The following is a 15,738-nucleotide window of genomic DNA, read 5'->3' as shown; positions in this document are numbered from 1 at the left end:
TACAGTGTCCTGCCCACAGCCTTTAAAGAGGAAACTGATTCAAAACTAAAAATGTGTGTGTGGGGGGTCTGTGAGAAATGTGTTTTACTTGGTAACCTGCTTTTGCATGTTAAAGGAAATTATGGTTGACTGGGCTTTAAAGATATTTTTGTTTTATTACTTGAGGTCGTAGCCTATATTGGAACGAGCAGTGCATATTTTCCATTAATGTTACCTTTTTAAACTTTGTAAGAATACATCACTATTCTTTATTATCTTACAAATCATCCCATGTTTTCTTTTAACACGCCACTTAAATATAATTATCCTAGGAAATAAATATACAGACATAATTCTGGAGACATTTTTAGTAGTGAGGCTGAGTGACTTCAGGGAGCAGTCTGGCAGAATGACTGACTGGCATGAGCCCGGGTTTCTGTTTGTTTTGCAGGCAGGCTGTGTCCTCAGGCCACATAGTGTTTCTTGTCTCTCCTTTGCCAAGATCATTAGGAATACCTCACCGGAATCCTCCTCCCCCAGATCAATTCAGAGAAATGTCTCAGCATGTTTTGCCTGCATGGTATGCCATCATGCCTGTGTGTGTGTGTGTGTGTGTGTGTGTGTGTGTGTGTGTGTGTGTGTGTGTGTGTGTGTGTTTACGTTTGGTTGAATGAGGGAGTGCATGCAGACCATTTGAGTCTTGCTTTGACCAGTCTGCAGGCAGCCTGCACACAAATATCACGGTTACAAAAAGCTGTTGCTATAGCAATTCTAATTGTAGGTCTGTGCTGGAGGATGAAATTGTAACTGCGGATTGTATTCAAAGATATTGCTTTTACCATGTTTTTCTTTGGTATTTGAAATTTCAGAAAATCCTACACTCTTAAGACAGGGGAATTTTGTATGAGTACACATATCATCTATAGGTGCATTTCTAGGTAGACATGACTGCCTGATACAATGTCCTGCAGCAATAAGTGGTAGTCAGTGTTAACTGTCCATGTACAGTACATGATAAAGAAAGGTCTGACAGCTCCCCCTACTGTTACGCTCACCTACAGCAAGCCGTTACAAGGTTCATGCCATCGTTAACACACTAGGGCTGCAACTAACGATTATTTTGATAATCGATTAATCTGTCAATTATTTTCTCGATTAATCGATTTGTGTTTTGGCCCGTAAAATGTCACAAAAATGGTGAACATTTTTGATAAATTTTCCAAAGCCCATGTGGACGTCCTCAAATTTTTATGTCCAAAACACAAAGCTATTTCAGTTTACTGTCATAATAGGATTAAAGAAACCAGAAAATATTCACATTTGAGAAGCTGAAATCAGAGAATTTGGAATTGTTTTATTAAAAAATTACTTGAAACGATTATCGATTATCAAAATAGTTGGCGATTATTTTAATAATCAATTAATAATCGATTCATCGATTAATTGTTGCAGCTCTATAACACACTATTGCATAATTGTTCAAGCAGCTGACAGAGTTCATACATATAATACTATTTATTACAAATCCTACATTACACATTGAGCAAATGAACAACTGCAGCATTATGATTCTCCCTATATAGAGACTAGACAAGCGGTATAGATATATTCAAATAAATTAATAAAGTTTTCAATAAACATATTTACATATTAGACAATTACCATTACTCTATATTATACTAACATACTTACTCATGAATGAGCAATTTTGTGGCCCATAGATCAACTTTGAGAGACATCAGAGGATATTGAACAATGCCTTATAAGTTGCTCATCATACAGTTTTAAGATAGTTAAGCATGATTTCACATTAACATATTTCTTATCAAAATAAAGATTTGAGGGAATTTGAAGCAGATTAGGAAGAGCACTTGGGTTGCCTCCGATTTACCCACAATATAACTACAGTATATAACTAGTTCATAAGAATACAGAACAAACCACATCTTTATACTGTGTAATAAACATACAAAGCATTAAGCCAAGTAATGCTCTTAAGTGGTGATGTTTTATCAACATTATAAGATACATGACATTGTGTGAAATTAAAGGAATATGTATTTTGCGTACAGCAGTGCAGTTTTAATCAGACTTTACCAATCTTGACATCTTACAAACAGATGCTTGGCTATTGCCACCTACACATGTTCAACACACTGGTTCAGGTCTGGTGTATGTTTTTATGTGCTGAAACTTTTTTTTTCCAGTTTACAGCAAACATACCATTACAGTCTATTGCAGCTTAAAGCTTGGTCCACCACATTCTTAGTTGTAATTGGTCATTTAGCAACAGTGCAACACCCGTTCACATTTTAATTTTTAAAGCACCCAATGTTCTGGCGCCATGTGAGGTTGCTGCAGAGTATTTGCAGGTACAGACAGCAGACTAGTCTGAAGTAGAAAAGACTGTTGATGATGCATTGTGTCCCACCCCCTGGGGCATTTCTGTCAGGGTGCCCATGTCACAGGCCATCCATCATAGCTAGCAAGTCGTCTCCTTTGCTGCTGGAACTGGGAGGTTGATCTCCAGACTCAGTGAACTCTCCCATGATCTTCGCTAGCTCTGCATTGGCCTGTTGATCCTGAAAAGACAATTGTATCCACCAATCACTGTGCCAGCGAGGTCACCACAAGGATGCACCTTATTACAGTAAATCCTGTTAGACTGGCAAAGCTTCAAATCTCTAATCATTGTCTGTATAACCGTAAGCATATAATTCAAAGAAAATACAGCCAACTAGTAGTGACGGTTGGTCCAAGAAACAATTTTTCTTCTAGATCTGGAGGTAAAAAAATAAATAAAATTGAAACTTAGCAGCACAGAAACTCTGAGTATTTTAGTCTGCACCTGCCCATTTGTATTACTGAATGTGCAGTAAAGTTTAGATATACAGTACATTACACAAATACTGAACATCCAACTCTTTCCTTTTTTACGAAACTGTTTGTGAGAACAGATAACCAAACCGTACCTTTGTTGCTTGGATTTTCAAGACTCCGTACGAAAGCTCATCTGGTCTGGATATTAATGCCTCTCTGTGATATTGAAGAGTAACAATTGTTAGTTTTGAGTAATCACAGCAAGTTAAATAGTTAGATTTTTTTCCAAAAAAGAAGGGGACTCACTCTTCTTCCTCATCTGTGGCAAAGAGGTTGACCCTGAAGCCGCTGTCTGTATTTCCTGGTTTCTGAACTTCTAACCCTCCCATCAACTTGGCCAACATATTCAGTTCCTCTTTAGCCAGAGGGTTGGGGGTAGTGTTGACCTGTTGACACACAACTACTTGTTTACTTCAGTATATTTGTGCTGGACCTATTGTTAACAAGATCACACTGCACATGATCATTCAAACGGAAGCGGTGGTTTCACCTTAGTGTGCTGAGCAGAATTTTTAGACGTTCCAGACATGTGGGTTTCCACAGGACGGCTTATACTGTACCTGAATGAGGAGATAGAAAACAGAGAATCAATCCTTATGATAATGGATGAGTAGTGAAGCATCATTTAGACTTAACCACGAAGTTCAGTTGCCTTTTACATAGTACCTCTAATTCTCTCAAACATAAAATTATCATCAACCCACTGCCATTGCATGAATGCAGTACCACCATGTCATGTTCATGTAGCTAATGCACTTTTGCGGCGTCTTACATGTTTGTGCCCAGTTTGGTGACTCTATCTCCAAATATCTCAAACGATCCTTCCCTTAGAGCAGCTGTATAGCTTCCTCCGTTACGAAACTGTAGCCTGGTCACCTCTTCACCAGTACAGCTAAATATCCTGGAATTACCAGAAACAAAAACACACATACGTAGGAACAAGTATGCTTTCGACAACTTTTCTTTGAACAACAATTTATTTACAATGTGTTTACTGTGATGAACATGGTTCCATTAAGAGTTGCTTTAAACACTTTAACACTGTTATAGCTCAGCTGTTCTACATGTGGGCTGTTGTTTTCACGATGTATTAAAATGCTTCACCCTGCACACACACACTCCTTAAGTAAATCAATCCAAGCTAAACGTACAACGCATCTAAAATTAGAATGTAAATGCTTGTTCAACTAAACCTGTCACTATAATGCAATTAGTTGTAGTTAGGCCTGCTTTACTTAAGATTACAGTGCCTGGTTAAGACCAGCAAACATTAAAGATCATCTGAAAGGCCAGAGGTACATTTTTGTTCTACCCAAGCTATGTGTTTTACTATGGTCAAAGTTATTTCTATCCTCGTCTAGAATGAAGATTATTTTGCTCTGAGTGTAAACAGCGGTATACAGCGGTACCTTATCAAGCTTGGGACTTGTGATCCATATGGCACAGGTCCACTGATGGGAAGCACAAAGCGGCCATTGGAGTTTTGTACTTTGTCTTTGAGGAAAATAGATACCTGGCATTGAAGAAAACAATGAGACATGTTTATTAGGAAAATAAGACACAATACAAACTAATATTATTAGGTAAGCTTTCACATCCCCCAAAATTGACTTACTCTGATATGCATGTCTTGGAAAAAGATAAGGAGAGTTTGCCTGATCAGCTGGAAATCCCCACTTGACAACGATGTATACATCTAAAGAAAACGGAAGAAGAATTGAATAAATACTAAACATAAAACACATAGCACATAACAAAATGATCATACTATTTCTGGTAATAAAACTGTGATGCTCCTAACACAGACATGTGTTTCCTTTTCTTGACCATAAACTGCCAGTTTTACCACATAGTAGTTATGAAATACAATAAAAGGAAAATCAATGACAATTATTAGTAATTAAAAAAGAAAAGAAAATCAATGACTTGCAATTCAGGTATGAGAGAATTCGGTCAGTTCTTCTCAATGACTAAACCATTTTTTTTTAAACTATGTTTACATCTGAAATTGGTACCTTTTCCTACTTTGTTCTTCTTGGTATACTCGGCCGTGTTTGGAAGCCTTTTTGCATTTTACCACTTTTGAAAGCCAGTTGAAATACCACACAAAATTTGAACAGCTTGCACGACACCCCAACCAGCCATGTGTAATGCTACTACCCACTCGTGCCCATTATAAATGTGAAGAATATACCTCTATGAGCTGTTGATATGTCTCATCCACCTGGCTGAGAATGCTGGGAGTGTCTTTCACAAAGTCTTTGATTGCGTCCATGTGGTTGAAGGAGACAAGGAGGATGTCCTTAGGTCGGGGACAGAGAAGAACCTGGTACTTGAAAGCCATGGTCATCAGGTCATAAAGCTGTGAAGAGAGAGGCGCATGGAAGACTTCACTGACTCATCCAGCAAAATCAAATAAATGATATTGCTGTATAATAAACAGCAGAGGGAGCCACATCCAGCAATACACATTGAATAAGATATGAATCGCGCTATACTTTAGAATGACTGCTATACTGTAAGCGTCAAAACAACATTTAATAAAATCTAAATAAAAATCATTGATTGTGTAGCTGTATCTAATGTAAATCTAAACCACGTCAGCTTCGAAAATCCTACTACATGGTGTTAAAGAGGCCGCAATCACTGGCCTCACTGTGCAGTTGAGAGAATGTGAATAATGTGTGAGAAAAAAAGGGGAACAGAACAATTAGGCATGTGCAGGATTGAACACATGTATACAGGAATACATCTGTACAGAAGGGCTACATCTGTATACATGAGTAGTGGACTTACCTTGTCCATGCTAGCTTGATTGAGTCTCATTATAGAGGCGTGGGCCAGCCTGTCGAACACAGTCCGCAGGGCCTTTTTGGAGTAAAGCTCCTGGGGTTTGAAAAGCTCTTCAAGGAACTTTTTGTTGAACATGGTGGTGATGATGTCATTCATAACTAGTCAGGCAAAGAGTGCAACAGAAAAGTGCACAAAGAATTAGCTGGGGTTGGACAAATGTACATTGCACACTGCAGGCAGATGAGCGCTCTATAATATACGTTGGCCAAAACCATTTCATCCCAAGCCTATCCCAACAGCCCTAATAAAGCAGCAGCATGGAAAGCCATCAGCAAATGTCCTACTAGTAAGCAGGGAAATAGAAGTGTAGGATTTTGTTTTGATTAATAGCTGTGATTAAGTCTATCAATAACTATTGCAATCAGCAGATGTGATCTCACTGTCGTAAGTCAGAAGTCAAATCTCTCAGGTAACTTCACTTGATTTGGTTGACAGAATTTTCAGATATCATTCAATCCTTTAATGTGACCATGAAGGCCCTGACAATAGAGTTTGTGTTCAGGACTTGAGCAATTTGAGTGACCCAACCACCTTCATGATCCATCTGTGCACTTTATCAGGTGTAAGCTGGTGTTCGTTTAACACAACCTGTGTATTCAGTGCATTGAATGCCTAGCCCCAGTCTAAGTCAAAGCGGAGTGAGGAGCTACTTATGCATCAGTGAATGATTATACCGAACCTCTGTAGTAATACCTCTCCTTCTGTCCTCCTCTATCCAGCCAGCTACTGTGGAAACGTTATGAATTAAAAAGCGATGCTCTGAAACCCAGATTGTTGAAGGACATCTGACCAGTTTCATAGCATACTACATTTCAATACATGCAAAAAATTGAGTGCAGGCATAAGATTAGAGTCAGGGAATATTAGTACAGTCCTTTATGGAGAACAAGATAGAGCAGATACCCATTTATTAAACAAAATGGCAAACTAGAATGTGCTTTGGGCTTCTTATGACTGTCCCATGCAACATAAACTGTTATCTATGCGATTGTGAGTTGTGCTTTTATCAAAATAAAGGCATTTCAAAACAATAACCTGGTGACTCGTAAACAGTATCTCTTTACGTGCCATTCCATCAATTCACCAACCAGTAAACGGACAAACAGACCGACCTCAGTAAGCGCAGTGTAACGTGAACGGTTTGCTGCAGGGTTGACATTTGTGTTGTTATCTGGATAGCTGCTAAGCTAGAAGCTACCTTTCTTAGCTTTGTCAGCGGGGATATTCTGAGCTCGGAGCCGCTGGTCCAAGATGTACAGCATTTCACCGCCGAGGTTGATGAACAGCAGAGGCAGAGTTCTTGAAGACATGGTAGTGTTTGGACGATGGAGTCTTCAGAAAACGTAGGACGCCAGCGACTGTGGCTAGCTCGAGTACCTCTTGCAGGGGGGTCTATCTGTTTAGTAAAGCCTCTTCTGGTTGCCATGCCACGAAGCAAACAGCCAATCAGAGCGTTTGTGCGTCGTGACGTACAATGAGGACGAAAGTGTCAAGCCGCAAACGGCTGAGAAACTTGTGAATTTGATGGCCTGACAGTGTGCACAGTCAATTTGGGCCACAATGTTCCAAATAATTGTGCATTCATCATGTCCGAAGTTACCTCGAACATCTGTGGTAGCTACAAAAATGGTTCTACCTGGAGGTCTCCAGATACTGCTTTGGCCTTTGTTCTTGTGAAACCCTAGGCTACTTTCACCTCCACAGCCCACAGCACTATTCTTCTAACTAGATAAAGTAGCCTACCTGTGATACATTTTCTCACGTTCATACTACATTATTTTAAAAAGTCACAAAACGAGTCTAGGGACCACTGGATTAAGAAGGGGGTTATATTCACCATAATCATCATTTAGGATGGCCTACATTTTTTTGTCATACCATCATCTCATGTTAAGTTGCTAGGCCTATAGCCTATCATTTTATACATTGAAAAGTACATTAAGTGACATTAAACAAACACCTTTTTATTGACAACATGTTGTACAAATTGGCTCATGCTTAGGTAATCAATCAATTGCTGTGAGTGATTAAACAATGCAATGTATTTACAATAATGCAGACAGATACTAAAACTTGTCAACCTTTTACTCACACTGTTACACATAGCCTACAAGGCTTTGAGTCTAATTTAATTTATAATGCTGTGAATTGCATATTTCATTAGCTGCTCCTCCTTTGTTGTCTGCTCTTAAGCTAGTCCTGCAACATCAATAAACAAATCACAATGGCTGAACATTGTCAACAAATAGAAAGCACTGCACGTCCTTTCAGGGCCAGGGTCCTTCATGCCTTGTTACGGTGTAATGTCTCCATTCCTGATGCGGACTTCTCGCGCCATCCTGCACGTCTCAAAAAATCCACAGCAACAGATCATCAAGGCGTCATTCAGCATTGTTCCCTGTGGTTAAAAGATAGCAACACAATCACAACAGAACACCGAGCTCCTCTATGAGGAAATGTGCTGCGTTTGGGAACACCCAACATTTCCTAAGTTCATGAAATATCTGTATTTCATAAGAGCTACTGAGCTAGGTTGCTGAAAACAAGCCAGTCTTCCTGTATGAGATTGCCCAAATCAAAAGTGTCTTCTGAATAGATTAAAGTGTAAAACAATTATATGAAATCATGACACAACATAGGCCTACCTGAATACCATAGGTCAGTCTCATATGAGTCCTCATGGCTGTCACGCCCCCTGGCAAACAACCCAAGCAGCAGCTTTCTCCATACTTATTTGCTGTGTAGCAGCTCAATACACAAGGAAAGCAGAAACCAAGAGCACCTGCACAATAGAAGAAGATATCAATTGTGAATATTTGAGATAGAAATAGAATGAAAGTGTAGCCTACTAAAGTGTCTTAGGTGTAAGGATACAATTTACATTTATTTAAAAATGTATTTCAAATGTCATCATCTTGAACTGTACTCACATACTGGGATGTCACTGAAGCAGGAGCACAGGCCGGTGCTCCACTCTCCTGTTTGGACGTTTGTCCCATAGCCGCCTGCACCTGGTTGATTGGTGACCACTGGGTTCGACATTTTGTCTAGTTGTTTTTTATATGGCTGCCTATGTAAGAACACATTCAGCTGTTAGCACCGGAATAGAACAAGTGTGAAGTGTGTTGCAGGTGAAAAAGCTGTAAATCATAACTCTAAAACAGAAGTCCTGGGTTTGTCATAGAGCTCAATAAGCATTGATGAATCTCCCTAAAAAAAAGAATGTGATGCATTAACAATCGTTTCAGGGATTTCTTCCTTGGTACAGACCGAGACACTAGTTTGTGGGCTTTTAGAGCTTTCGTGATTAAAAACCTAATTATTTGAGGAGTGATTCACACAGTTCTCAATCCAAATACACAGGCCTTTCAAGCAAATCCTTCTCAATACAATCTGTGTAACTATTTCGATTTGCACCCATTGATGTGTCTTTGAAAATACTTTATTCTTAGTGCATCTGTTTTAGACTTGAAAGAGCTGACTTTTTTAGCATTTAAAGAATGCCATTGCACATTTTCCATCAAGATTTGTTTTTCAGTATGATTGATTGCAACAGAACAATATCATTATACCAAGATATACAAGTAAGTCATTGTGGCAGAGACAGGCAAACATCACCATGAATGAAATATCTCTTATAAATAATAGGTATGAATGCTCATACTATGAGCCATGTGTGAAAAGTAGCCTACATACAAAGGGCTTTTACAATGAAAATGAAGGTATAACCTGACCTGAAGTACAAAACAGCATGATAAGGCACATGATAACTTTTTCTCAATGGCGTCAGAAGAAGTTTATTGTGAATGCACAACTTACAAAATATGATTGATTTGCATTTACGGTTAATGAGAAATATCTGTTAAATTGAATCAAAATTGAATTATTCTGCCAATCTACTGCGAGAGGAAAAATAGGTGTCACTTACCAGAAGAGTCTGTCAGTCTGCTCATCAAACTTGACAAAGCTGCACACCACACAGGAAGCTGTGACGAGCAGTAGCTGTGAAATGCTGGTTCGCCAATAAACTGCTGTTTCTGAGGATGACAAAGATCTGTGGTTCTTCACCGACACACTCTAGGCCATTAACGAGAACTACTCCTTTGCTTTGAGGCTGATAGTGTTTTTTTTAATCTCAAGCAGCTACAGGTCACTGACACTGTAGTGCATCTGTTAGAGGGGTAAGGTTTCCATTTAAATGGTTTCCCAATCTCACATTAGATCATCACAGTTCCGAGAATTCACACATACAACACATAGAGAATATGAACCGATAATACATATAAATGCTCTTGTTTTTTCTAATAAAAGGAATGATTTTTTTACAAATGATAAATTGTAAACTGACTTACCTAAAAGCCAGCTATCTCCATATTCACCAACTCACAACTTGGAAAAAAGCACATGTTGTTCATCAATGAATCGTGTACTGACCCAGGATATTTGGCCATGATGTTTGTTATGACACCTTTGGATTCACAAGCAATTTGTGCATCAATCTGTGTGCTTGCAATTCCTGTATTCCAGTGTTTGGGGGGGACGGGACGGGACAAAAGGCACATGATAAAGTAAATTGCTCCTATTAACTTTGGGAAACCGGCAGCAACCATATATAAGCCCTGTTTGGTTTCATTCAGTGCTTCCAGAGTGTTTGGAAATCTTATGTACCTGCCCATCCTGCGTGACATAGCATAAAAGACTTGGGACAACACACCTGACAAGTTACTTTGAGAGACTCCTGCAGGAATCGCCACAGTGCGCTGACCCAGATGCAAGGAAATGCAGAGGAGCAAGAATTTGTGGCATGGCAGGTCCATTCTGCATTACATTGCTGCTTAATAAAACAGCTAATCAAAATACATTTACAAAGAACATTTCAAGACAACTATGCGGGACATTTTATTTGCATTAAATTCTGACATCAACATGACAACAAAAGCAAAATCACATTGTTCGAATGTAACACGTGAAAAAGGAAGCCTTTTATCCACCTGCCATACAACCACCACATCTGAAGATGTAAAATTAAATATGTTGGTTAAGACAAGCATTTAGACACAATTGTTGTAATATACAGTAAATTGTCTTTTATTGGGCCTCAACAGCTTTGGTCTTGGCTGCCTCTGTGTCAGTGAGGGCCAAATCTTGCTTCATCTTCAGCCTCTGCTCTGCCTTCTGCTTCTGCACTTCGTTGAAGACCTGTGAAGAGACACAGATGAGCAAGTGTCAGTGGAGGTGCAATATGACACCTTCAAGTGGGTTAGATGAGTGTACACGTCAACTTCCAGAAAGCTTGACACATTGGTCTTAGACACAAGATGCATTACTGTTTCAAAGACCAATATCATATACTGACAATGAAAAATAAATTGTATATATTATAATGTATAGAAGAATTAAGATGTATTATTCGTTTGCTACCTTGATGCAGAAGGCCTTCTTGGCTAGCCAGCGATGAGTGGCCCTTCTGTAGTACTCTGGAGGGAAGGTGTAGGTGATGCCCAGCTGCTCGCACACTTTCTCAAAGGCGTCATAGCGAACCAACCGAAGGTTTTTCAAAATCTTTTTTCTTCGGTCGATGGCCATGAGCATTCGCCTCTTGTTAGCTTTGTCCTGCAACAATATAACTAATTAAAAAACTGTGTTGGATAAGAAATGTGATTCAATGAGGCTCAACTGTGAGGATTAGAGGACACAAATTGTGAACCAGTTTATATATTTGTCGTTAGCTTATGAGGGGACACCAAATGCAACCGAGAAAACAGTTTAACAGTTACAACCTCTGTTTGACGTATGATGTAACGTGGAATTTTCCATCTATGACTGTGCTACGCATGTTGTTGTCTAATGTGGGTGAGTACACAGGATATCCTGTAGCACACGCATGCCCCAAACCAGAGGAAGGCAGAGAGGAAATGTGGAGAGATATTCATACATGAAGATTTGTACAAGTCAACTCTCCCATGATACAATATGTCACATGAGGTTTTGACACAAACCTGACAAAAGAAGTGGTACCTTCCTGTTTAGCATGCAAGAGAGAGAGAAAACTTGATGCTACTCCTTCACTCACCTTATGATGTTTTTGCAAGTGCTCTTGATAGTTTCGGATTCTTGCAGTCAAAATAGCCACTGAATGAAAGGACAATAAAAGAAGGGAGTGAATAATACACTTATAATAAGCCATACCTTATCTTTGTTTTTCACCAAAAACACTATGAATAACCTTGAATGCAGAAAAACTCACCCTGGACTTCCACTGAGCTGCGGTCGTTCTCATCCCTCTGGACTTTTGAAATAAGCTGTTCTCTTTTCAGCTCCAGCTTCTCACTCTGCAGACATGGACAGAGATGATCAGACTACCTGTGTATGACTATTATTATTATGACGATTTGAAAACAAGTGAGTAAAAAATGTGACAAGGCAAGAACTCACATGACTCGCCAACTCCAACGAAAGCAGTCTTTTGACTAGATCATCAGTCCTGTTAGAACAAAATACAACTTGTGTTAGAAGAACAGATTAATCTGAAAAAAAAATAAACAAATGCATACGTTTAATGAATTGTGAATAAAAAAGGTAAAATTTCCACACATTTCATGAAAGGTATGGTAATGATGTATGTTTACGTTTGAGCGAGGGGTACGGCAGTGTAATCCATCTTCAGCATTGTTGGAGGAAGATCACTGAGCTGGCTGTCAGAGCCTGGGGAACACAAAATGTTTGGATGAAAAGAGAGCCTTTCAAAAATGTCAAATCAGGGTTTGGTGACAAAGCGGCCTCATATCATACCTGTCTTCTTTTTCTTTGCAGCCCGAGCATAATGTCGCACTGGTGGGGAAACAGCAAAGCCTCCAGCAACTAAGGACAGAGAGGGAAACAAATTATAAATGGTGTAGTAGTGAGTGGACAGAATGATGGATACATTAAAAAAGACAACTACTTAGACGAATGGCGATCAAAGCTAATTTGAGCTCAGAAGACACCTAACTGTTGGTGCCTGAAGAACATGTGAATCGATAAAAAAAAAGTTTAATTGATCTATTGTTGTGAGGAAAATAACGGAGCAGAGAAGCTGGAGTGTGAGCAGTTCAATAAAGGTAATAATTAAATATGGTCTGATGACGGGTCTCAATGCTTTGAAATAATACAGCTCCTTACTCAAATAAAACCAAAGATAACTCCACTCACTGCTAAATAGTTCATGTACATATTTTTTTAAATTCTGTTCTGGGATATTAAAGTATGATGGTACAACTGATCTACGAGGTAAAGCTGTCTGATATGAAACGAGGAAACAAGATAATCTGTGTTTCAAGAGACCGATTAAGCACAACTACGTATGTATCAGATGGAGAGATGGTGATAGTGGTTTTCAATATCAGCATCATCAAAACACCAAAAGATGTCATTTCCTCAAACAACACTGGTGCATCATCATCCCTCCATCAGAAATTCAAAAAACGACATTCAACAACTAACAATATGGTTCACTCACTGAAGTAATTCAACGTATTATTGAACTTTTAAAAGCAATCTGCACAAAAATGATATGTTGGAGGAGGTGCAAAGTGATGCAAAGTACTGTCAATGTATTTTGTTTTCCTCTGTCTAGCAGCTGTATACCTAGCTAAATGAATTATATCATTGGGTTAAAAATAAATAATCTTTTATTGACGTGACATTTCTCCTGCATGCGTCATTGAATTGAGGTGAGAAGTGATCTACAAGAAGTAGCATCTAACTTGTAAGTTTTTTTCGTACGCAAGCAAAAAAGTGTGAAAACTAGTTATCACGTTCTAGTGGACTTGAGGGGGAAATAAGAGCTGAGCCGCTGTAGATGCTTTTGATATGATCTTAATAAACCGATATGGTGCATCTGACTGAGCAGGCAAAGACAGAAAAAAAACTTTGTGGAGTTTGATTAAGATAGTGAACTTGCAAGCATCCTGCAGAGATGCAATGTCATTAAGCTGATCTTGTTGATAGAGTTTACCCACATGATACACTCAGTTGCCAGTTTATTAAGCACCTCTTGCTTAAACCAATGCATTTATGATGCAACTTGTCGTCTTTATGTAACTTACAATGTTAAGTTTTTGCTGACTGGTTTAGTGGTTGCCCTGCCACTATAGCAGAAGGTTAACTCATTTTCCTGTTACTCTTTTGGACTTTTGTATGTTTACTAAATACTAGAATAAAAAACACTGTGTTACTTTCCATGGGGACCTAGCTTTGATCTTTCATTGATGATACTTTATTTCTTACTTGCACGAGGAAACCTTTTACCAATTTTGTCATGTATTAAGTCATCTGCAGAATTACTTAAGATGACTCAGCAGTTGTGGGGTGTGTCAATTCTGGACAGGAGAAAATAGTGGAGGTGGGGTCTGGTGGACAGTTTTCTGACATGGTGAGGGAACAATCATGTCCACTTAAATTTAGCCAAGGGAGATAGTTTTAGATATTTACGAGGACCAGGAGGACTTTTTTCCATTTGAAAATTAGTTGTTGGAGGGGTACAGATGCCTGGGCGTACAACTGGACAACAGAGTGGACTAGATTATTATTTTTTCTATTAATAAAGAAGGCTGGCCTTTTTGCTGGGGACTGCTCTGGAGCACCTATTGTTGGTTGAGGAGAGAAGGGTGTTGCACAAGCTGCTGGAGATAATGGACAGCACTTTACACACCCTACACAGACTAATTGTCACACAGTAATGTTGTTTTGATTTTTGTTTACTATTATTATTCACTACTAAAACAATTCAAATGTAGGCCTACCTAAGAATATGAATAAAGTACCTATCTATCTATCTATCTATCTATCTATCTATCTATCTATCTATCTATCTATCTATGCTCAGCGATATAAATTAAGGTGGACTAACCTTTGTCTAGTACCTTTGTCTAGTAGCAGTTTACAGAAAAATTGGCAACCAAGTGTATGCAAGTACTTAAATCATCGCCTATTCCTAATCTTTTGAAATGATGCACAGCAGTAGCCTACAGTGATGTCATTCAGTAAGCCAGTTTGTTTACGTGTCTGTTGTTTACTATGGTTATTTCAAGCTCGGAGAAGACTGAAATGTGGCACTCTTGGAAAAAAGAACCCATGTTATCCACATGTATTATGGGCTACATGTGCCTAATTGAAATTCAGACATTATTCTGCATGCACTCACCACAGCTGACTCTCGGTCCTGATAGTAAAGTCGAGCCACACGTCCACGGTTTCACCGACAGAGCGGAGCACAGCGCGCCGCTTTCCCGCAACACACCAGCCGACGACTTCAGGACATTCCGCAGAGCCATGTTAGCGAACATGGCTTACAACTACACTAATAAACTCCCTGCGAGGAATACAAATGTGACAGGTTTTCACGGTCGACCCCTACATGAGGCTCGCCATTTTGACTAGACCACACTAGCTGAGTGACGATAGGAGGAGGAGGAGGAGGACATTCATCCTAGGCCACGCTATCGATCCCAGAACACATCGATAGAACAAAGAATAAAAAAAATATTTACCTCTTATAGGCTAATAGTCTACTTCCATGTAGGCCTACTTGATAGAGAGGAAGAGATGAGATAATGAAGACAAATTAAATACACATAAAATAATAAAAAGCAGACAGGGAACTGTTCGAAATAATTCATGTGGTCTTTTAATCAATGGCTATCACTAGCTTCTAATTCGGTATATTTTGATAATAGGCCTAGGCTACTTTTAATGATTTTTTCTTATTTTATTGCCATATTCGAGTCATTCCATGAATCCGGTACGATTTGGACTTAGACATTTTTGGATTTTTGACCAAAATGTATTACTTTTCTGAACATCCCACAACATCAAGGACATATTTAACCCTAAGAAACAGATATTTTCCCATCTCAGGGATCAAAGACCTTTAATTATTGGCCATTACTGTATTTTATTGGCACCAATTTTTTTCAACCCTGTTATGGACACTGTGACACCTGTCTGAATATGTTTATGAAATGTAATCTTTATAAAATCTAAATT

The 15,738-nt window shown here is 38.9% G+C and overlaps 3 protein-coding genes across 3 annotated transcripts; all 3 read right to left on the bottom strand.

Moving 5' to 3' along the window:
• Positions 1–1,434: 1,434 nt before the first annotated feature.
• Positions 1,435–7,039, bottom strand: oscp1b (organic solute carrier partner 1b). Its single transcript, XM_080038798.1, has 10 exons — positions 6,911–7,039; positions 5,656–5,810; positions 5,054–5,221; positions 4,475–4,555; positions 4,269–4,372; positions 3,632–3,760; positions 3,350–3,419; positions 3,106–3,245; positions 2,952–3,015; positions 1,435–2,561 (listed from the first exon to the last, which is right to left on the bottom strand). The coding sequence occupies exons 1-10, from the start codon at positions 7,020–7,022 to the stop codon at positions 2,442–2,444; spliced, it is 1,143 nt and encodes a 380-aa protein (XP_079894924.1). The 5' UTR covers positions 7,023–7,039; the 3' UTR covers positions 1,435–2,441.
• A 622-nt stretch (positions 7,040–7,661) lies between these two features.
• LOC307259818 (cornifelin homolog) lies at positions 7,662–9,827 on the bottom strand. The gene is made up of 4 exons (XM_080039825.1): positions 9,641–9,827; positions 8,643–8,782; positions 8,358–8,494; positions 7,662–8,110 (listed from the first exon to the last, which is right to left on the bottom strand). Exons 2-4 carry the CDS (start codon positions 8,752–8,754, stop codon positions 8,006–8,008), a joined length of 354 nt encoding a protein of 117 aa, XP_079895951.1. The 5' UTR covers positions 8,755–8,782; positions 9,641–9,827; the 3' UTR covers positions 7,662–8,005.
• A 780-nt stretch (positions 9,828–10,607) lies between these two features.
• On the bottom strand, positions 10,608–15,127 carry mrps15 (mitochondrial ribosomal protein S15). Its single transcript, XM_080039084.1, has 8 exons — positions 14,897–15,127; positions 12,505–12,573; positions 12,342–12,417; positions 12,148–12,196; positions 11,960–12,044; positions 11,786–11,844; positions 11,134–11,325; positions 10,608–10,911 (listed from the first exon to the last, which is right to left on the bottom strand). Exons 1-8 carry the CDS (start codon positions 15,036–15,038, stop codon positions 10,801–10,803), a joined length of 783 nt encoding a protein of 260 aa, XP_079895210.1. The 5' UTR covers positions 15,039–15,127; the 3' UTR covers positions 10,608–10,800.
• Positions 15,128–15,738: the final 611 nt, after the last annotated feature.

Source organism: Ammodytes marinus (genome assembly GCF_949987685.1).
Source record: "Ammodytes marinus genome assembly, chromosome: 13".
NCBI classification, from domain to species: Eukaryota; Metazoa; Chordata; class Actinopteri; order Uranoscopiformes; family Ammodytidae; genus Ammodytes; species Ammodytes marinus.
This window is presented reverse-complemented; position numbering and strand designations above follow the sequence as displayed.